Source organism: Scatophagus argus, chromosome 24 (assembly GCF_020382885.2).
Source record: "Scatophagus argus isolate fScaArg1 chromosome 24, fScaArg1.pri, whole genome shotgun sequence".
In the NCBI taxonomy this organism is placed as follows: Eukaryota; Metazoa; Chordata; class Actinopteri; family Scatophagidae; genus Scatophagus; species Scatophagus argus.
The window spans coordinates 5,266,579-5,287,792 of NC_058516.1; the positions used below are offsets into that span (position 1 = coordinate 5,266,579).

The 21,214-nt window shown below is 43.3% G+C and overlaps 2 protein-coding genes and 1 long non-coding RNA gene across 7 annotated transcripts in view; 1 reads left to right on the forward strand and 2 right to left on the reverse strand.

The window, feature by feature from the left end:
- LOC124055695 overlaps nt 1-4,261 on the reverse strand; it is a 34,736-nt gene extending 30,475 nt beyond the window's left edge. The window contains exon 1 of one of the 2 annotated variants that reach the window (XR_006842762.1): nt 3,535-4,261. This is a non-coding gene — a long non-coding RNA (uncharacterized LOC124055695). The remainder of the gene's footprint in view (nt 1-3,534) is intronic. The other variant, XR_006842763.1, reaches the window with a different exon arrangement.
- LOC124055690 (neuronal membrane glycoprotein M6-b-like) overlaps nt 1-11,218 on the forward strand; it is a 35,460-nt gene extending 24,242 nt beyond the window's left edge. For both annotated transcript variants that reach the window (XM_046382740.1, XM_046382739.1), the window contains exons 2-7: nt 2,486-2,672; nt 4,610-4,769; nt 5,272-5,440; nt 7,204-7,277; nt 7,361-7,426; nt 8,129-11,218. In XM_046382740.1, coding sequence (XP_046238696.1) covers nt 2,486-2,672; nt 4,610-4,769; nt 5,272-5,440; nt 7,204-7,277; nt 7,361-7,426; nt 8,129-8,281 — 809 coding nt within the window. In that variant the 3' untranslated portion in view covers nt 8,282-11,218. The remainder of the gene's footprint in view (nt 1-2,485; nt 2,673-4,609; nt 4,770-5,271; nt 5,441-7,203; nt 7,278-7,360; nt 7,427-8,128) is intronic.
- Nucleotides 11,219-12,229: 1,011 nt separating this feature from the next.
- On the reverse strand, nt 12,230-19,030 carry LOC124055688 (ras-related protein Rab-9A-like). 3 transcript variants are annotated; one of them, XM_046382736.1, is made up of 3 exons: nt 15,296-15,425; nt 13,764-13,950; nt 12,230-13,273 (listed from the first exon to the last, which is right to left on the reverse strand). In XM_046382736.1, exon 3 carries the CDS (start codon nt 13,203-13,205, stop codon nt 12,600-12,602), a length of 606 nt encoding a protein of 201 aa, XP_046238692.1. In that variant the 5' UTR covers nt 13,206-13,273; nt 13,764-13,950; nt 15,296-15,425; the 3' UTR covers nt 12,230-12,599. The 3 variants fall into 3 exon arrangements, 2 of the variants coding, with proteins under 2 accessions (XP_046238692.1, XP_046238691.1); XR_006842760.1 differs by lacking the exon at nt 12,230-13,273 and adding an exon at nt 18,883-19,030 and having other exon boundaries at nt 13,765-13,950; nt 15,296-18,725; XM_046382735.1 differs by lacking the exon at nt 13,764-13,950 and having other exon boundaries at nt 15,296-15,451.
- Nucleotides 19,031-21,214: the final 2,184 nt, after the last annotated feature.

Below are 21,214 nucleotides of genomic sequence, written 5' to 3' on the forward strand. Positions count from 1 at the left end.
CTCCTTTTCCCCACCATCGAGATGACGTAACCTGCAAATTCTTGATTTGCATTTGAAGAAGCAGGATTACCACATCTCCCTGGCAGGTTTTATTCTCAAAATAAAAAAAGACAGGCAGACTAACAGACCGAATTACCTGTTGAGTATGACCTTTTACAGCAGGATGGAGCTTTTTAACATCCTCCCGGTCGTCATCGTAACGACCGGTGCAGCCCCCCCCCCGAGGACTGGCCTGTTTCTCAGCTCAGGATTTTAGAGCCATCCAGCCTTATCAGCTCCACCTCTCCATCAGCCTGCTTCCTTCATTAACATTAATAGGATTTGGATCTATTATGCAACGAGCCTCCGCTCGGTTACGCAACGCAGAGCCTTCAGCAGCAGCAGCACACATTGGAGGGGGGGCAGCTACATCTTAGATTTATGACTTGGGTTTTCATTCACTCAGACATGGAAAGGAGGGGTTTTCAATATTTGCCGGCACATGACCTCACACTGAGGTTGGAAACTTTAGTGACGAGCCCGAAGAAACTGGGGCAACGAATTGATGAGAACGAAGCAGTTCTTTCTGCATTAAAATGCTTCTTCAGCCATTGACTAAAGCCCCCCAAAAACCTCATTATGAATATGCAAACACCCCCCCCCCCCTTTAGCCCCTCCCACGCCTCCAGCGCTCACCTGCAGCTCAAGCATACCTGCTCACTTTCCACTCTGCTCATCAAACACATAAACTGCGCTTTTCCATTTTCTCTGTTGCACTGAAGCCTGAAGGCCAAGCAAACGGCTCTAAGACTGTACTGAGGCACAGGGGTGTTTTTGTAAGGGAGCTGGGGATGATGGAGCAGCTTTAGTTCTGTAGGTATTTGGTCACAAACCACAGGACTGAACAAAGTGAAATTTTGACTTCACGGAAATCCAAATTTATCACAATTCGTTCTGTGGCGAACATGAATGTGTGCATCAGATTTAATAATCAATCAAATCACAAAAAAAATCGAGGAGGAAAAGTCAGAGGCTTGCCAAAGTCAGGAATTCATCACTTGGAAACCAGAATGATGCCATCAATGATTATTTTATCCCACAGTGGGACCAAAATTGGCTGTCCACAATCCTATGACACTACCCGGCCTGAGCAGCCTGTTACAACTAGACTGGACGTACAGAGGGTTTGACAGATATATAATATGGTCAGTCATGTATTCAAACAGACATGTTTAGATTATACAAATTCTGAACATGAAATAATGATGCTTCACAGTTGCCAATTGGAGCATGTTGTCATGGAAACAGTAAAGTGGCACACACAAGACAGTTCATTCCTTTTTTTTTTCCCAGAGAGTAACTTCCTGCTTTGCTGATGGATCTATTTTTAACGGGTGTGTTATATAAGATGCGACTCTTGTGCTCAATACAATGTGTTATTCTCCCTCTTTTCTCACTCATCGTTATCCTCTCGACTGTGATGAGAGCAGAACGCTCCACGCTTGCCGTACCTGCCGCCCGTGGAGCTCATAACTCGCTCGGGAAGCCTGACTCGCTGCTGCGGTTAATGGAAAACAAATTTACTAATTTATCATCATCATTCTGCAGAAACTACTTGAGCACAGGGGATGATTTTTAAGTTAACATCATTGTGGAGCTGTGGATACATATGCAAGGTGTGCAGGCCAATTTTATCCTCTTGTCACATTCATCATTTGTCCTGAATTTTTAACTGCCCTGAAACTAAGAATACACAATGCAAAACACCAGTTTCATTCTCACTTTCATCTGCAAGGGTAACAGCACCTCACAGCAAAGACATCTTCAGTGTTTCATAGGTACGACTTGAAACGGACACTATTTAAATGTCACTTCTCTGATGCCCAAGAAAATGGGCTAGTCTTTTATTTTGAAATCATTTATTTAGGATTAGATCATGAGTTATTCATGTTATCTGGTCATAAGACAGAAAAAAGGGGCTTTTGAAATGTTTTTTTAAAGACAAAAGGGAGATAGAACAGCTTTTTTGGAGCAGGATGTGAACGTGTTGCACCGTTTACATGTAATATTCAGCACTCCCAGCTGAGCTCAAAGGGAACGCACACTAACTGTGAAAGATGCTATGATTAGCTACGCGACATGCCTGACAGGGAGAAGCATTGTTCTTCTTGTGTAGACGTAGAGAGACAAGCATGACAGGATGAACATCCATGCAGGTATCTGCACGAGTACTAATTAAACAGCAGTGGACAAAAGGCCGTCGAGGGTTGCAGTGGGTTTCATCAGCAGAGCCGATCGAGCCATTTCATGAGGTGTCATGTTGCAGCAGTCAGCCCTGTTCGCTTCTGCTTGGTTTAAAGCATACATCTGGTTTGCAGTCAGATCTTTTGCTCTTAAATGTGGCCTGAACTGTTGTTGTTCTTGTACCCTCCACTTTTAGCTGCAGCTCTCAACAGGAAAGTATGTGTTTCAGTGAATTAACTCTGCTCTCTGTCTCCCCCTGCAGGATGCTTCGAGTGCTGCATCAAATGTCTGGGCGGGGTGCCATACGCCTCCCTGGTGGCCACCATCCTCTGCTTCTCAGGCGTGGCTCTGTTCTGCGGCTGCGGCCATGTAGCGCTGACCGGCACCCTGACCATGCTGGAGAACCATTTCTCCAGGGTCGCCAGTGACCATGCCACCCTCACCATGGTGTAAGTTCTCGGTGTGGTTCAGCCGGCGGACAACAGCTGTCACTGCACGATTCTTTATCAATAAAATCGGCACCAAAAGACATGACGTTCTGCAGACATGTTTTCAGAAAGGCTCAAGGAGCTCAATGTCATGATAAAGAGGGTTGGGATTTGGATGCCCTGGGCTTAATAATATGCACATATTTGGACTAGATTCACCATTAGGATTTTGAAAAGTATGCACCTTACATATGAGAGGAAGCCAGAGCTTAGGCCCCAACATTTAAGGATATCGATTGACTCTACCGCTCAAGGATTTACACCGTTTCATAATATTAGACACACAGTGCCACAATAAAGGGAACATAGGCTCACGTGGGTCATGCCAGGTTAGCTGGAGCGTAACTGCGTTAATCAAGCACCCAAACCCCATCAACTCCCAGCTTGCATTATCCGGTAGTAGCATTACTTTATGTGAGAGATCGCTGCTGCTGCCACCTATTGATAAGAAGCAGAACAACTGCTGATAGCCTGTTTCAGAACCATGGTCAGCTCCATGGATTTACCAATAATTCGCTCAAACCGCAGTCAGATAAAGGTTAAAAATACAAGCAGACCAAGGATAGAAGGCAGAAGAAGAAGACAGTTTGATGTTTAGTGATTTTGGACACCCAGACAGCCACACAGCCACATCCTAACACACAATAATTAACCCACAGCAACAAACGACACGCTTGCATTAAGATGACTACAATAACCAAGCAGACACGGCGATCTGCAGCACAAGCAGCTACAAACACGCAATTCATGACAAGTCCAGACAGCCAGCAACCACGACAAGCCAATGTCATCACAAGTAATGAGTACGAGACAACTTACTTACCTATGTTTTCATCATGAAGCCGTCAGTCCGAGTCCATTCCCGCAGAAATGACATGAAATCCATTGCAGCCCACATGAAATGTCCAAAAGTCAACATCTCCAACAAATGGAATACGCTTGTCTTCATTTACCTCATTAAGCTCAGCTGCCAGCAACGTCATCCTCGTTAACGTTTTCATTTCCCGGTCAAACCGCGGGACGCTTGACAACTCACACAGAGCGTTGGCTTGTTTAGAGTCAGACAGAACACACTGGGCCACGTGCGGATGTGTTGTTATTCTCTGACGTATGGCGCTTTGCACTTTGACCCCCATTTTAGCCGACGCAGCGCACGTCCTAACGGCCCGTCACGCGTCACGAACAGCGCTCGTTAAACTCATCGAACGCCTTCTGCGTGAGTGACGCGCGACGTAAACGGACCAATCAGAGAGCGAATTAAGATCCCGTGCTCATAACAAATATTGGGCTGGTTTAAACTTTGACTATAATACATTAGCCTGTTCATCTGTGGTTGTTGTCACAGACTGCAGATAACAGAGTTTCTCACATACCAGAAGTATTGACAATCTTTCAAATCAATTACATTAGCTAACAGATAATTTGCCAGAATAAACAAGTCATATTACTCTAAATTTAGCTAACAATAGCCATAATAAGCTACTGGTTATATCTCTCTAAATTTAGCCAACGTTACCCATAAGTAACTGGTCTTATTTTGACTAAAGTATGCTAATATTTCTGTTCATCAGCCATTAGTCATCTCATCTCAAGACCAAAGTAAGCCCACACTAGCCATAAGTTAATGGTCATATTGCTGCAGTTTTAGATAACATGAGCCTGCATAAGTTACAGTACTGTTCAAACCAGAACAAACAAGCGCTAAAGCACTGAATGTGCACAATCTTGCTTTAATTAATGTAAAAGTCAACCCATTATAGCATTACTGACATTTTTCAGCATCATATTATTTAAGAAATTGTTCCATGTCCATTACATTTGCATACTGTAGCTGCAACTCTGTGCACCTTTAAAAGATTTTTAACATTGTCCTTTCTTTTCTGCACATGGGTGTTCAGGATCCAGATCTTTCAGTATATCATCTACGGCATCGCCTCCTTCTTCTTTGTCTATGCCATCATCCTGCTGGCCGAGGGCTTTTACACCACCAGCGCCATCAAGAAGGAGCTGCAGAGCGACTTCAAGACCACCGTCTGTGGACGCTGCATTACTGCCTTCGTACGTCACACCCCCGCACACAGACATACACTTAAACAAACAGATGCTGCAAATCATCACAACCACTGACCCAGTTACACTCCAAATTAAAGCCTCTAAATGAGACCTTAATTACTTTGATTTCTATTTTAGAATGTTTACAGGCTTATAAACATAGACACAAAACATTAATTCATAATGTTTTACAATCCAAGACAAGGGTCATCATTAAAGTGTTGGAGAGGCACAATTACACACCTCTACTACACATGCCTGGACATTCACAAACACTCAGAATTCCTCTCAAGCCCTTGAGGGTAACTCTGGCACAGTTTGTTCTTTCTAGCCTGTTTACTCTTAATTGCTGCAGATGTCCAGTAACGTTAGCTTAAACACAGACTCCGAATGTGTGTTTGTGTGTGTGTGAAGGAATGATATTAACCTATTTTCTTTAATGCAACTTAAATTTTCGGGGGGAAGAATGAGAAAATATAAGCCTCTCCCTCCCCTCTCCTCTCCTCAGTTCATGTTCCTGACCTACATCCTCTTTTTGGCTTTTCTCGCCATCTTTGGCTTCACGGCGATACCCGTTTTCCTCTTCTTCAACATGTGGAATACTTGTGCTGCCATGAGGTCTCCTGACGCCAACATCACCTCTCCTGACTCCATCTGTGTGGACGTCAGGCAGTACGGTTAGTTGTCCCACCTACATACCAGTAAGAGTAATTTATGGGAGTTAAGTTTGTGCCATTTCCTTGCGTTTGCTTCAGCTGGTGATTTAAAGTTTGACAAAAACACATTGGGGGGCACGAACACACCAGTTGTGGCTAAGAAGGCTGAGAAGGTGAACATAGCATGACGTTTTGCCCTGAGTACCATTAAGTATGTATCATTTTATTCTAATGAATACCACAAACCCCTGCTTTGAATATTGGCAGCCTCCAACAGCGTTTCTCAGCATGTGCATGAGTCACTGTGTCCCTTATAGCTTTGCTCCTGCACTGTTTCTGCACACCTGTTCTAATTAAGGATGAGATATTCATATTACCATTTAACTGGATCAGGTGTGTAGGGCAGGTGGACCTCAAGAAATGGGTTTATAAAATCAGTTTCACAGCAAAAAAGAGGCTCAATATCCTACTTTTGTAACATCAGCTTAATGACATCTTACATGCATGCTGACTATTTCACATATTGTATATCTCTTTATTTTTATAATCAAGGAGCTAGACACTTTATATGGTAAATGTGGTGTGTATTATAAGAAGCAAAATGTTGTACAGGTAAACTGAACTGAGTAAGCCACTGGTTTGAGAGGACAGCAGCTTCAGCTGAACACACAAAGTGATGCTTTTACAGTTTGCTAATAAAGCCATTTAAAAAAAATCTGCTGCCAGAACATAATTATAAAAGAGCAAAAACATGTATTCATGTGCAACATGTTGCATATCCCCCAGGTATTTTGATTTGCAGGAAGTAAACAGGATCAGACTGCAAGCTGTGCACCCTTGATCAAGGCAGCTAAGCTCAAACATGCGGACGAGCTTCAGCAATGAAAGTTTTTTTATTTGGCACATAAAAGAACATCCTGGTGCCTCTCACACTGTTTTCACATATGCAGCCCAGGCTTTACCTGCGGGATAGCAAACTAAAGAGGGAGGCGAACCTTCCTTGTTGAGGCTAACTTACCCTCCTGCAGTCTGAGGGTGTAGCCTCTGATGGAGCTCTGAGGGGAGGGTGTCAACAGTCTTTCTCCAGAATCTCTTACTCCGCCGTTTAGTGTCATTTTCTATACAGGAAGAGGTTAGATAAATAAATAAATAGATTATTGAAAGCATGATTAGATCTCTGTGAAAATCCACCTTCCAGCAGTGTGACAGCACAGTAACACTCTCCTGTGATTGCATATCTGGTTATCTGTTTGATGGCCTAATGTACAGTATGTGACCCACATTTGAAGGACAGCTGGCCAGCTTACAAAGTAGGATGAGGATCACATAATGCTTCATTTGGCAGTCGTACTGTACTACACTGTATGAAATATTAACCCCAGTTACTGGCAGACATTAAATTATTATCAGCAGTTAAGGAGCTGCTGCTGAAGAGTTTAACGTTTGGAAACTTTTATGTTCCCTGCAAGCTTTCCACTTTCACTATTTGTAATTATAATACTGACAAAAAGAAAGAGAAGTAAAGGATGAGTATAGTCTATAGTCTTATAGCGGCAAGTTTTCAATAATATTATTGCCATACAGAAATAAATCATAATAATGACCCATATTTTTCGTGTAGGAGAGGCTCAGAGGCCCGGAGAGCACCAGCCCCGTTTCCTTTAATCTTTATCCGAGCCTAATTCATAATGCCTTCAATCATACAGTCTCGGGGGAGGAAAAAGCTTCTTGTCTCAGATGAGAAAGCGGCAGTCCTGTGATGTTTCATCTCTCTGATCCTGTAGGTATTATTCCCTGGAACGCCACACCAGGAAAGGCTTGTGGAGCCACACTGGGAGACATCTGTAACACCAGCGAGGTGAGGGGACACTGACCTGACCTTTAGTCTTTGGTTTTATCTTTCCTACTCTTCCCTCACTAATTTTCCCTTTTCATCCACAGTTCTACCTGTCCTATCACCTCTACATCGTCGCGTTAGCCGGTGCCGGCGCCACCGTCATCGCGTTGGTAAGCTGCTCATGATCCCACTGATAATGTGCTTCTCAAAATATGCACGTTGCCATGGCGTGCTTATCTGTTGCCATAGCAACCCCGCCTCTCACGTTTGTCAGTATCTCATCCCGCACGTTGAAATCCAACCCTGCAGCCTGCCTCTGCTATGTGAGAGAGAGAGAGATAGTGTGTGTGTGTGTGTGTGTGTGTGTGTGTGTGTGTGTGGACAGGGTCAGTGTTTTACTCGGCCGTGGAGGCGGACTGTTGTGTTTTATGTCATGAGAAATTGAGATACTAAAAAAGGCAATAAGCACCTCTACAGATGTCAGCCATCTGTGCTGTGATGCTTTCCAGCAAACTTACTGAGGAAGTGGAGAGAGATCCAGAACAGTGTTTTAGGACGTGAGACAAAATGTTTGAGCTAAAGAGGATCCATGCAGATTGAAAATGTTCTGCACATCTTAACATGTTTGTTTTCTCAAATTTCATCATTTCACTACTGACCCACATTTTTATCCTGCCAGCTGATTTCGCTAACTACTGCTAATAAATGAAATCACTTGCTGTATTTTGGCTGTAAATTTTCCCTCATCTTCTCAGTCAAGAAGCCCAATTCTTACCAATAAGCATTTTTAACCTTTGTTGTAATTGGGAGACAGTACAAGTGCACATTATGTCATGTTTGTAAGGTAAATGAAGACAACGTCTCTGTTTCAGATCCACTACCTGATGATTTTGTCGGCCAACTGGGCCTACCTGAAGAGTGCCGTGTCCACGCACGAGTACCAGGACATCAAGACCAAGGACGACCAGGATCTGGAAGCCGAGGCGCGCTCCAAGGAGGGCCAGAACTCCTCCTCCTACTCATAAGGACAGGCGATCCTCTCCCAAAACCACCCATCTCCTCTCCACACCTCAACCACCACCCTGCAACACCCAGCGCCCACCCCTCCCTCCGTTAAAAACAAACCACATCGGTCATGTTTGATAGTCCCCCAGTCTTCTGATTCTCCATCCTCTTCCCTTTCACGTTGTTTAGTAAGAGCTGTGGGCTCACACTAGAGGGGAAGAGAATAGAGGATCAGGAGATACTCGGCAGGCCCAGACGGAGGCAGATGCTTCAGAACGGGAGAGCTCGCCCGCCGGGGTCCTGCTCAGGTACAACACATCAGTTCAGAAGCGTCTCCTCCCCCGTGCTTTTGGGTGGCGGCTCGTGAACGTGGCCCGGCTGTGATGGCCTCGCGCCCTGAGCCAGTACAGCCTCTAAACACACAACTCCTAACAGCCTAAAAAAAAACATTGTTCACTGTCTGCTTCAGTCACAGGGAAGCCAGGCAGCGACCAACTTCCTCTGTTTTTTGGTGTTTTATATGCATATATATATGAATATGAATATATTGTGCGAATGTGTACGAATGTTGTTGTTTTTTTTAAATACGCTCTGAAAAGTATGCCAGGTACTATTTTGATCTTTCTTCTTCTTTATGTTTTTGCGCTCATAGGTTTTTTTTCTCCTTTACTTTCTTCTCCATCTTAAAACATTTTATTGCTAATGCTCAATACATTGTTGCACTAATACAAAACAAAAAAATAGGGGAGAATGAAAATCCCCTGGAAACACAAAGCACCCCAGCCCCCTCCTCTGCTAGAGAAATACATAAAAGACTCAAATCATGTGGTATCTCAAGGATTATTGTGCATTTACATGATTAAAGTTTATTTATCTATCAAGGTTTGATTTAAGACCAGAGGTGTAGCAAACCTTTATTAAAGGAACAGCTGAGGGAAATTCACTTTCTTGTCAAGGATTAAATGAGAAGATTGACATCAAGCTCACGTCTGCTTGTTAAATATGAAACTTTGGCCAACAGTCAGCTAGCTTTGATTAACATAAAGAGAGGAAATGGGTAAATTGCTAGCCTGGTTCTGAATGAAAGTAAAAAAAAATCCACATACCAGCAGCTCTAAAGCTTACTAATTATCACATCATATCTTGTTTGCTTAATCTGTACAGAAACTGAAGAGTGAAAACAAGAAAAGTTTTAGGTTTTAGGTTTTATGAGTTTTATTCACAGGCCACACTGTCCCTTGGCTAATGCGATGACTTCCTTAGGACTCTGCTAACTGGTAGCCAACTGCTAATCTTAACATAAAAACCACAACACTTTATGACTTTTTCCACATTGTGTTTTGTGCACGTTAATTAATGAGCTTGGTTGGCTGATTTCCTTTATAACAAAGCCTGGCAAGCTGTTTGCCCCCCCCCATTTCCGATGTTTAAGCTAACCAGCTGCTGGCGTTAGCACAGCATTGACCGCGCAAGCCTGAAAGCGGCCTCATTGAATTCTCATAAAGAAAGTGAAAACTTCAGACTGTTTGTTTTAGGACTTTTATGGTTTTTGCTACACTCATCACCAGCGGCAGCAGAAATCAAAGATAAATCTGTCTTTTAACATAGAAAAGACACACACACACACACACACACACCTCAGGTATCATACCAAATCTGATTATAGCCAGTTATGTAATTTTTCAAAGCTTCACTATCTAAAGACTACTCCTTAACAGACTGGTACTCTGTCCTGTGTGAATCATACAGTGAAAAAATAACACAGCTGTCATTTTCTAAAATTCCTCCTTTTGCAAATGAGGTTCACCTGTAAATAGCTAAATCACCCTAAAAGATCTCGATTTCCACCTCTCCCAAACGTGGGAGGACGCAGTCAGCGTTTTGCCATGCTCTTCTATTATTTTTTCCACAAATATATGTACATGTACCCTTTGAGATATGTGTTTAGCACTCAAATACTAGTTCTGCATTTGATATAATAATTGTAATGTAACATCTTAAATGATATGTCGTGAGAGGGATACAGTGCAGTCATGATATGATATGATGGATTGAGGTGCTTGTGACGTATACATTTCAAAAAGTGAAAAAAAAATGATTGAAATTGATTTTTAATGTTTTATCAGTTTTAGGCAGCTGAGTTCCTCTTGTGATTCAGTAATTATTTTATTGAACTTGTTTGTGCTTATTTTATTTGCCGACCAGCCAAATGAGTGACTCATCAACCTGTGAGTTGAGAAGAAAGAGTCACTTTCTTTCTCTCTCCTTTTTTTTTTTCTTTCTTTTAACGTCATGCCTCTCATATGAGCCACAGAGACTGTTTTGGATGTTTACACTCTGAATAAAACAAGTCAGGAATTTTCATACATTAATTTTATAATCAGATATTCTTTAATAACCATGAACTATATTCTATATTGATCATCACTGGTTAGTTTGACCCTAACAAAAAAGGAGAAAAAAAAAACACTGAAGAAGACAAATTTTTGAACTTTGATGAGATGAAGCATGTCAGTATTGTCCATGTGTGCAGCTGTCTATTCTGTATAAAAAAGGACTATATTGCCATGTGTGTTATGTTTGATAAATATACGTGCTTTGCCGGCAGGTTGATGTAAAGGCAAACTTCAATTTCCTATAAGACGATGCGTGTCAGGGTGTTGTTGTTTCCTCGTTATTTGCATGAAGGAGACATGACTGTGTCTTTGCAGTTTTTCAGGTGATGTGTAGTCAATTGTACTGACAACTATGGTAGGCGGTGTTTGCCCCCCTCCTCCACACTCCCTCCCCACCCACTCTTTTCTAAAGAAAACTCCATTGTACTTTGATGGCATTGTAGTCCCTGTAGGTGTTTCACTATGGTTTTATTTTTTAAGTTGGAAATAGTTCTATGACTCCTATATAGTGATGATTTTTGTAACCTTCTCTAGTAAAACCGATATTTTTTATTATCGTGACACACGTTGTCGCCTGTCTCGTTCTTGTGTTTGGGTCTCTTTGAATTTTTGCTTTTTGTACGTCATGTTTAAATCAGGGTGATAACTGGAACTGCTAGTTACTTATATATTAAATGTTTGGCCTATAAAACAACAACAACAACAAAAAAAAAAGTGAAAATCCAAACAAAATTTCCCAGAGTCCTGCTCTGCTCTTTCTGCTTCAAAAATTGACATAAACTGTAAATTTGTCGCGGTCACCTACAAAATGCATGAATCAGTTTAGTCACCATGGAAACTATTTATGTTACAAGATAGAGGTGATTTGTTTTAAAATTGTAACCATAGTGAATAAACAAGCTTCATGTTTCTAAGATCAGCAGCAAATGGCTTAAATATGACTTAACTGAGATGATGGAGCAAACTTTTTTGTGTAAACTCACTTCCAAGGAACGACTAAACCTGTCAGATGAGTTCAATAACTTATTTCTACGGACATCTGAACATATAAAAAGATCAGGAAACATATTTGATTATTTGCGGTGATGGTGTGAAGCCACAAACTGAGCGGTTGCCTTTAGAACTTTTGGTGCGCCCTCTTGTGGACACAGAGCGTACTACAACTCAAATAAAAAGCTCAACACAGATTTTCATTCAGTTTGTTGGTCACCGTTTTATTTGTAAATATAACCCAAAACAAAACAAAGCAAACACAAAACAAAGCAAAAACAAAACAAAGCGAGACAGGCAGTGCTATTAAAGATCATACAGACCACAGTGTCAGAGCCACTTGAATCTTACATTTTTAGAACATGTGTGGATTTTTAAATTAGAAACATGTGCTTCTAAACCTGTAATAGCCTGTTTTATTTAAAACAAAAACAAAAACAAACTTCAAACACTGATAACTGTTATTTTGTGAGTGCAAGCAGGTTCCAAACAAGGATTTTAAATTTTGAGGGAGCGAGTTACCGGACTGTTTAAAAACAATCAGCAGTAAATTACAATATTTTCAATGTTTATGTGGTTCTATAGGTTTTGCTTCCAGAGGATAATCTTGGACTTTTCTTTCAGTGGGCTGAAACTGGTAACCACAGCCTCATTCAGCTCAAATACAACTGAGGTTCATCACAGATCACAATTAAATCTGTTAATCAATTATTATTAAAGTCTGGAATGATGTTTGGAAAGTTTTGTGTCCTTTGTGTGATGAAAATGCTTTACACTGGCACAAAATGGTCCATTTTGGCCCCGGTCAAAAGTTTATCCTCACATACGGTGGTTACTGGACAAACATTACTTCCCCCTTTGCAGAGTCATGAGCCACACTCGAACCCATACAGTCTTGACAGCTGCAGAAGCATCACATGAGCTCCTGCTGGGGTCACACGGAGCCTTCAGCTCAGCAGCAGGAGGGGTCGGGGGGCGTCTTCCTCTGCAGGTCCACAGTGTTGGTGTGGATCAGGTGATCAGCTCTGTCGTCCAGCGCCAGAATGCGCCGCACCGCCTCCTCAAAGGCCAGTGCTACATTTGTAGCATCCTTGGCGCTTGTCTCAAAGTACGGGTGGCCGCCGTTCTCGCGGCACCACTGCCTCACATCCTCCCCCGACACTTGCCGCTCGGGCACGTCCAGTTTGTTGCCCACCACCACAAACGGGAAGTTGTCGGGGTCCTTTACGTCAGCGTAGTAAGCGAACTCCTTCTTCCAGTTGGCCAAGTTGTGGAAGCTCTGCCCGTCGTCCATGCTGAAGGTGAGCAGGCAGCAGTCGGAGCCGCGGTAGAAAGGCGTGCGGAGGCTGCGGAAGCGCTCCTGACCCGCCGTGTCCCAGATCTGTAGAGTGACGTGGTGGCCGTCCACGTCCAGCTCCTTGTTGAGGAACTCCACGCCAATGGTGTGAAAGAGGTGCGAGTCAAACTTGTTGGTGACGTAGCGGTTCATGAGTGATGATTTGCCGACGCCGCCGTCACCCAGGAGGATCACCTTCAGAAGAGCCGATTTGGACGTCATGGCTGCAGTGAACGGAGTCGGGCCAACTGTGATCTTGCGGGTCTGAGCCAACAAAGGAGCAGTTTCACCTGATGAGCACAAAGCATTCACCTTAGAAAGCGCGAGAGCAAAACAACAGTCACGTTCATGTATTAATACCTTTCACTAAGTATATATATGCGTGTACAAGCACTTTGGAATCAGCAACTGAATCTCACTGGAACTGATTATGACTTTACGACACAGTTTCTAACTGATTCAGGTCTTTTTCTGCCAACGTGACAGCGTGACAGAACAACAACTCGTCCTGAGTCATTCACTGTGTCGGCCTTCCTCCATTTGGTCAGGAATGACTTTAGTGCTTGTTTACCTTTGGCCTCGCTTCTCAATAAACTTCCACTCACACACTTCCTGCAAGCAGCTGATTCTGACCGTTTAATGCACTTCACACACTGTGCTTAATGTTATGCATAAAATGATTTGTGCCGTGCATCACATGGACGCTGATCACAGGACCAGTGAGTCGTCCACGAGTGATGCAATTCAACACTGTCAGCAACAGAAAGACTTAAAACTCACCGTTAAATCAGCGCACGGGTGTCGTTTTGTCAGCAATCTGCAGGAGAGAGTTTTCAACTTCACAGTCGCCAAGTGGCCGAAGGAAAGGTGAGAGTTTAAGCACAGGCTGAATCACGCACGCTTGCAGACTTGACGTGCCAGTTTAAGCTGAATGGCGGTCATTCCACCCGCATACCAGAGCAAATCTCTCAGATGAAAGTGGGAAATCTCAGCGAGAGCAGCTTTAAACGGGAGCTTTGTTACATGACCAAGATCAGCTCATCCATTAACCTGCCTTTAAAGGAATGCTCCACCTAAAATCACCAAGTAGTCTAATGCTAACTTGTGTAATATAAATCTATATTACAAAAAAAAACATCTCCTAGGTCACGGTACAGCCAATTAGGACTAAACTGGCCAAATGTGCAGCTTGTTAGGAAGAGTTAGGCTTCTTTTCAGACTTTTAAATAAGTGAATGAATGGAAATGAGGAGCTCCACTCTGCTGTGGGCTGCACCGTCACGTGAACTGGGCAGCAATAAGCATTTCCAGCCCAAAGGACTAAAAACTGGGTAAATGATGTCTTTGTCCTGGGACAGCACACGGCACACACACTGCAGTGCTGTCATTACTCCTGGAGAAATATTAACATTTTTTACATACAGCCATGCGACAGAAGCAAAGAGTCATGTGCCTTATTCAGCCGAATAAAGCCGCTGATTCAGACTCTTTGGGATGTATAAGACAAAGGGATGAACACGTCATGCAAACAAGCAACAACGGGATTTAATTTACACTCACAAAATTTCCATTAATGTTTTCCCAATTCGTCTGATCCAGAAAACTTGCTCACGCTGAAACATGACGAGAGCAGAGCCAATAACTATGACTTATAGCACCAACAACACGAGCACGGCAGCTGAAAGGTGTTGCAGAGGTCCAAAACAAGCATTTAACTTAGCAAACTTCCGGGTACAAACACAGAGCATGTTTACGCTTGCAACTTAGAAGTACGGCGCGGACCGAGGGACAATCCTTTTCTTGCGGTTTCTAGCTAGCGAACCCTCATTGGTTCAGTTTTCGGACGCAGCCAATCACTGACTCTCAGTCTTTAACCCCTGAGTGTCTTTCACCACTTTTGTTTAAAATTTTTATTACATTTATGGAAGCGTATGACATGATGCTAAAAAAAACAACACAAATATTCAACCGTGAATCAAGTTACTCACGCAAACTCGAGAGATTAGCCTCACCGATCTCGGTTAACCAGCATGAAATCAGCGTATAAAAGGAGGCGTTTACCACTCCAACACTAGCACACACTTTCATGAACATGTCCGCTTACTCGTGTTTGCGGAAACTGGTATTTTGGGGGAATACAGTTAAGGAAGCTGTGGATGTGTCCGACAACGGAAGCCTCGCAATAAACTGCCGCTGTCCGATAATGGACGCTAACTGTTGACTCAATCGCGACTTTGCTGAGTATTTTAAAAACGAGACAAAGTGAGACTTTCTACCACTGAAACTTAACTACGACCGCCTCAGTGACTGTACCTGCTGGTGTTGTGGTTACAGCCCGGCTGCTGCTGTTAAATTCCCCTCCTCCATCCCGACAGGTCGCCGCTAACAGCCGGTGACACGGCGCTCCGGTGTGCCCGCTGCTCTCTGGCCCCGGAGCCGCTGATGACGCTCATATGATCGGGGAGGGCCACGCCCCCTCCCATCATGCGCCCTGCTGCCTGCTGTCAGCGCATCCATGTCTGATCTTACTTTCTGTCTTTTTTGGGGGAAAATGTCTCTTTTGTCTGTGCTGCTGTACATCTAAGGTTAAGCCTACATTTTTTAAGGATGCGTACATTTTTAAACATGGAAAACAGCCTGTTAGGGGGGTCAGTAGGTTAAAGCCTGGGAAATATAACCTCCTGCATATTGCAATATTCCTTTGTGCACTGTCACTGCTTAAAGCAAACACTTATTAGGACTGATGCATTTGGTTTCCAAAGTTCTCACCGTTGGTTAAGATTTGCCAAAGGAGCCTAAACCAATATATAAACTGCTGCAGAGCACTGATTTGAAAGGCCACCGTGACTGGAGGGTAAGATAAGACAATAAGACAGCAGAGGATCTGACAGGAGACACAACACAGAGAACAGCCACGGTGCTGAGATACCAGGCAGCCACACTCATACTGTATCTCAGTGACAAGATATCGCAGCTCCATATCTCACAAACATGACCAAAGGGGGGGCCGTCGCTGCACGGGGTTTGGTCTTTGGGCCTCCCTAAATCTCCCTTTGAAGCCCAACTCAGCTTGCTGCAAAGACCATAAACTTTATGTTGAACCAGGAAGATCTCTCAACAAACAAACAAACAAACAGGAACAACACTAACAGGAAATCAAGACTCAAGTTTCAGTTCAGAAACTGAAAAATTTTAGAAAAGAGACATTTAAGACAGAACCACCGCGTGCAGACAAACCATCTGAGGATACAAGTGAGGCTGTACAGTAAAGGTCCGTCAGTGTGATGTCACCATGATGCGTAAATGAGTCACAGCGCCACGTCGGCTGAGTGAAGGACCATGGGATATCCACGCCAGAGGCTGCTCAGGACGGCAGATTACCAACTCACATGCTCATCGTTTTCTACGGTCACATGTCTCATCCACTGGCGCCCGTTTACTCCAGATGAATGGGATATTGTAAGATGGCTCGGGGCATGTAAATTCTTCTTCTTTTTCTTCTTATAGTGGATTTAATCATTCATACAAAATAAGTGCAACAAAAAAAACACAAATTATTCATTAGTGGTTTCACATTACTCCTCATGTAAGAAAGAGAAGGCAGGATAAGCTGGACATGGCAGGAAGTGACTCAACCAGAAGAGGATGACGAGAGCTGCTTCTTGAAAAACGATACCAATCAGCATCAGCAATCCGGCTGATAGTTAAGAGATTTACAAGTAGACACGCTTTTAAATTCAAAATCCTGCAATCAAAACAAAGGACACATCGTCCAAACGTCCTCCACCCTGCATTCCTCTGACCATTCCTCCTGCTTCAGGGCTAAAGAAAATGCTTGCCGTGTTTGACAGGCTGCTGGAAAGCCTGTAGTCTCAGTTTGTTGTTGTTGTTTGGGCCATAAAATCTCATATCAGCATTCGGGTTGCACTTTTTCACCCAGCAAGGGAAGAAACCACAAGGCCTCGAGCCGCCTCTGTCCACGTTGTAAGAGATTATAAAAGTTTCTGAACTCACACAGAATGGTGAAACAGGAAAACCGCTGACATGAGGACAGTTTCACACAGTGTTACAGCACAGCCATTACAGCCGGGCCATTGACTGATAAGTCAGCCAGAAAATGAATCAGCAAATCAAAATGACATAAATTCAATGGTTTCAGCCACTCCAATGTGAACGTTTGCTGTGTTTCTTTGAGGTTTTGGACTGTTCAAACAAAACAAGCAACTTGAATATCTCATCTTAGGCAGTAGGAACTTGTGATGGGCATTTTAAGCATTTCTGACAGTTTAGAAATCATATAATTTTATTAATCGAATTAATGAATTTCAGGATCAATAAAGTATCTATCTATCTATTTATCTAATTAACTGGGGAACCTCTATTTGTGACATTTTGATCCTTCTATTTAAGATAATTAAAGCTGAAGTTAAACATTAATTTGGTGTCAAAAAACGCAAATACACTCTTATATTTTCCCTGTTAATTTTTTCAATTAATGCGTCATGTGTTTGGTCAATAAAATGTCAGAAAGTAGTGAAAACTGCCTGGAAAACAAGACATTTTCCCAGAATGCAATGTGACATCTTAGCCATCTTGTCTTGTCTGTCCAACAGTCTGTACACCGAACACGTTTATAGAAAATGAAGAAAAGCAGATAATATTTGCATATCAGCAGCTGGAAGAAGTACATTTTTGTCCTTATTGCTTGAACCTGACACTCGGGTTTAGAGGCAGACCCAGCGGCTGTGGTACCACTGCTGCCCACAACCACTGCAGGTCACAAAAGTCATTGCGTCTTCGTCAGGGCCGCCCCGCCTCACCCACGCAGGCAAGAAGAGGGCCCCTCTGGACACCTGCGTCACCCTGCAGTCTGACCCCCCACACCTTTTGCAGCGGATCTTGTGCGTCTGCGTCCCTTCTACCTCTTGAGGAAGCTGTCTTTCGCTGACGCCGCGGGACGAGTACTCCTCCCTCAGCTGCCGGAGCTCCGCGCTGGCCATCTCCTCCGCAGACATCCGTGCGAAGGCCTCGGGTGTCAGCGAGCCATCCAGGAGGCCCTGCTGCAGGTGTTTGTTTTTAGGATTCCTCAGGTTGGCCACCTTGCTCCTCATGCAGGCTTTGTATTTGACCGGGCTGGATTTGTGGAGCTCATGGATGTGCTGCTCGATGTCTCCAGCCAGCTCTGCAGCCTTGTCTTGATGGCGTAGTGCAGGGCAGAGGGAGGCGAGAAGGAGCTGGAAACATTTGGACCTCACAGATGTGAAACTACAGGAAGCTGAGACGCTCTCTGCAGTGAAAGAAAGACTCTGGAGGCCGTCTTTGGCCCTTGAAGATGATACCTCTTGTTGTGTCACACTCTCCACACTGCTGTCACATGGCTGTGCTGAATCAGAGTGGGAATCCTGCTGCTCGGAAACCCCTCCACCTCCAGCCTCCTCAGCCCTGCAAGAGAGCTCAGCGTCCCCGCCCTGCACCGTGCATTTCACACCTCGTCTATCTCTGCTGTACTGCCTCTTCCACTTTGACAACAAGCCCTTTGCTGCCTTCTTCACGCTGTCATCGGAGCAGGTTTTCAGGAGCCTGTAGAGGACTTTGACAATGTCTGTCGTTTCCAGCTGCTCTGCTGTGATGTGGAGCTTATCAAGGTCACCGAGGAGGGTCAAGATGTTCCCGTAGCTCCTGTCTGCATTGGCTCTCTCTATCTGCAGAGCACAGTGGACTATTTCCTTTGCATCCATGGTGGCTGCAGAGGCAATTAAAAAGTAAAATAATAAATGACTACCTCATCTTTAACAAAAGTACCAATAAAGATCTGTAACTTAATGCAGAAGCCATTTCCAGAATTGTTTTGTGTGACATAGAATAAAAATATTCCATTCTGTGTGTTTGAGTTGGTTTACCTGCACCTCCTCATGGTTTGCAGCTACAAGCAGTAACACAAAGAAACGTCTTCATGGGAGCAGCCATGTTGAAATCTGTCTTCCAAACAGGAAGTTGCGCGAATGCTCCTCTAGATGGCGCTGTAGCTTCACAGAATTTTACAGTGAGTGTGACCATGACGGGTTGAGCTCAGTTGTAAAACGCGTGTTTCATATGAGACTTTTGTTTTTCCACAGTTATTATGATCTAGATATCATTTTCCTAAAGAATAGAAATCAGTACAAATGTTTAAATGTGAGCCTGAGCCAAATTTGTGTTTGTATGTGGTGTTTTGAACATGTGGTTTTGGCTGTGATTTCTGTGATTTATCTGAAAAGTACGGTGGCTCTGTAGCTCTCTAAGTGAAGATTTAAGTGTTTGCATTTGGCTTTTCAAGGTTATTCCCAAGTCATAAAGCAGGCTGGACTTCTCTTTATTTCCACAACCCTTGCTGTGCTGACAGTAACAACAAAACTGGATTAACATCATTGTCAAAGCACAGAAAGAGCTGACAGTGTAACCCACTATGGTATAGACTAAAGTCTAAATTAACTAAATTAACATCAAGATTGTTCATGGATTAATCTGTATGATTATAACTCGGGGTGGTGGTGATGTTGACAGAGGACTTCCATAGGTTGGATGTTTGGATTTGACGTGTGGAAACATGCCAAATGTCAAACAGACAAATGGCCGCCGGACAAGAATTCAAGAGTTTAAGGTATCTCACTACAAGTTGAGGCAGGCCTCCCAGCTGTTGTGTAATTATACGTTAAAGGACAATAAGATGAATGAGGGTTTGGGATAATTCATGGTTGTGGGGCTCAGACAAGAAACATTTCCGTGCGTCAGAACCACTACAGTGGACAGGCTGGTTTGCAGGTACTTGTTATTATGTCCTCAGAGCCAATGAGATAGTTTGGTATAATCACACACTTGATCATAATGTGTGTGAAAATATAGAAACTCTGGCTGGTGGTGAAGTTGTCCATGTATTTGGGCGGGGATCCTCCACTGTAATGCCACCGAATATGGCAGCAAAAAACTGAGTGAAATTTAGAGAGTGTTTGAAAAGCACTGTGGTGGTCAGTGGGGCTGAAATGGAGGATTTATGTTTCACTTTTTCAGTTCCTCATTTTTTTTTCTTTGCACCCTCCCTCACACTGAATTAAATCCTCCTCCAATAACCTCCAATTACTCAAAACACAAACTTAAGCCATCACTCGAAACAATCTGAAACTATTTCTTTGCAGTATATCCTGCAACAAATGACTGAAATTAAATTCAAGTGTGGGTTCAGCGAATGAAAAAACCAAACCCTGTCCAGCTCTCTAGAAAGGTAGTTTAATGATACGTGTTTTAATGTCCTGTCTTTTTCTGACCAAAATGTAAAAACCCAGACATATTTGCTTTAATATCATATAAAAAAAGCTATTTTTGTGCTTGAAAAATGACAAACTATTAAACAGTTACAAAGATTTTTTTATTGGCAATCGATTTGACAGCTAATCGTTTTAGCTCCACACCCTCTCCCTTGAGCAAAGATTAAAGATCTCCTCCCTTTTCCTTATTCTAACTCCTCCTCCTGACTGATACATTTTCATATGGTCCCTTAGGAGAGAGATTTCACTCAAAAAAGACTTTGATACAAATGTCCAATTGGCAGGGCTCCATTATCTGTGGGGTTTTAGTTTTGACCTTTTAATTGAGTGTAGTACATTTGATAGCAGGTTATATATGTTATCATTCACACACAGACACACATGCCTCCTTGACATACAAATGCATGAGCCAGGGGGCCTACTGTGCAAACAGAGGAATGACATCACCTCCTTAATCTCATATTAAAAATTATCTTTAACGGTTCATGCAGTCCGGGCCAGCAGCAGAGGAGGTCCTGAGGAGAAATTGATCATGTCTCATTGTATAAAAGCTTCTGGCAAACCACAGCTTTTAAAAAAACTCCTAAATGAAAGCTGAAGCTTCCAGGAGGCTTTTAGCAGCGTTAATGTTTAACTTTGTGTGCTGGCTTAAGGAGTTTTTTTCTGTCAGCATGTCTGGCAACGTGGCCAATCAAGGTCCATCAAGTTTATTGTTTGTGTTGCTTTCTGTTTGCTCTTTCGGTTGTTGTTCTGTGGATTTTGTGGACTGAAGTCCCCCCCCCCCAAACTGTGTTGCTTCCGTGTGTGTGTGGAGGGGGGGTATTGAGATGGGTGGGGTCCAGCTGGGCCTTCAGTGAACACATGTATGAGACAAGAAAAAGAAGAAAAGTCGTGTTTAAGCAGTCGGCACACGGCAGACCCCCTGCCTTTT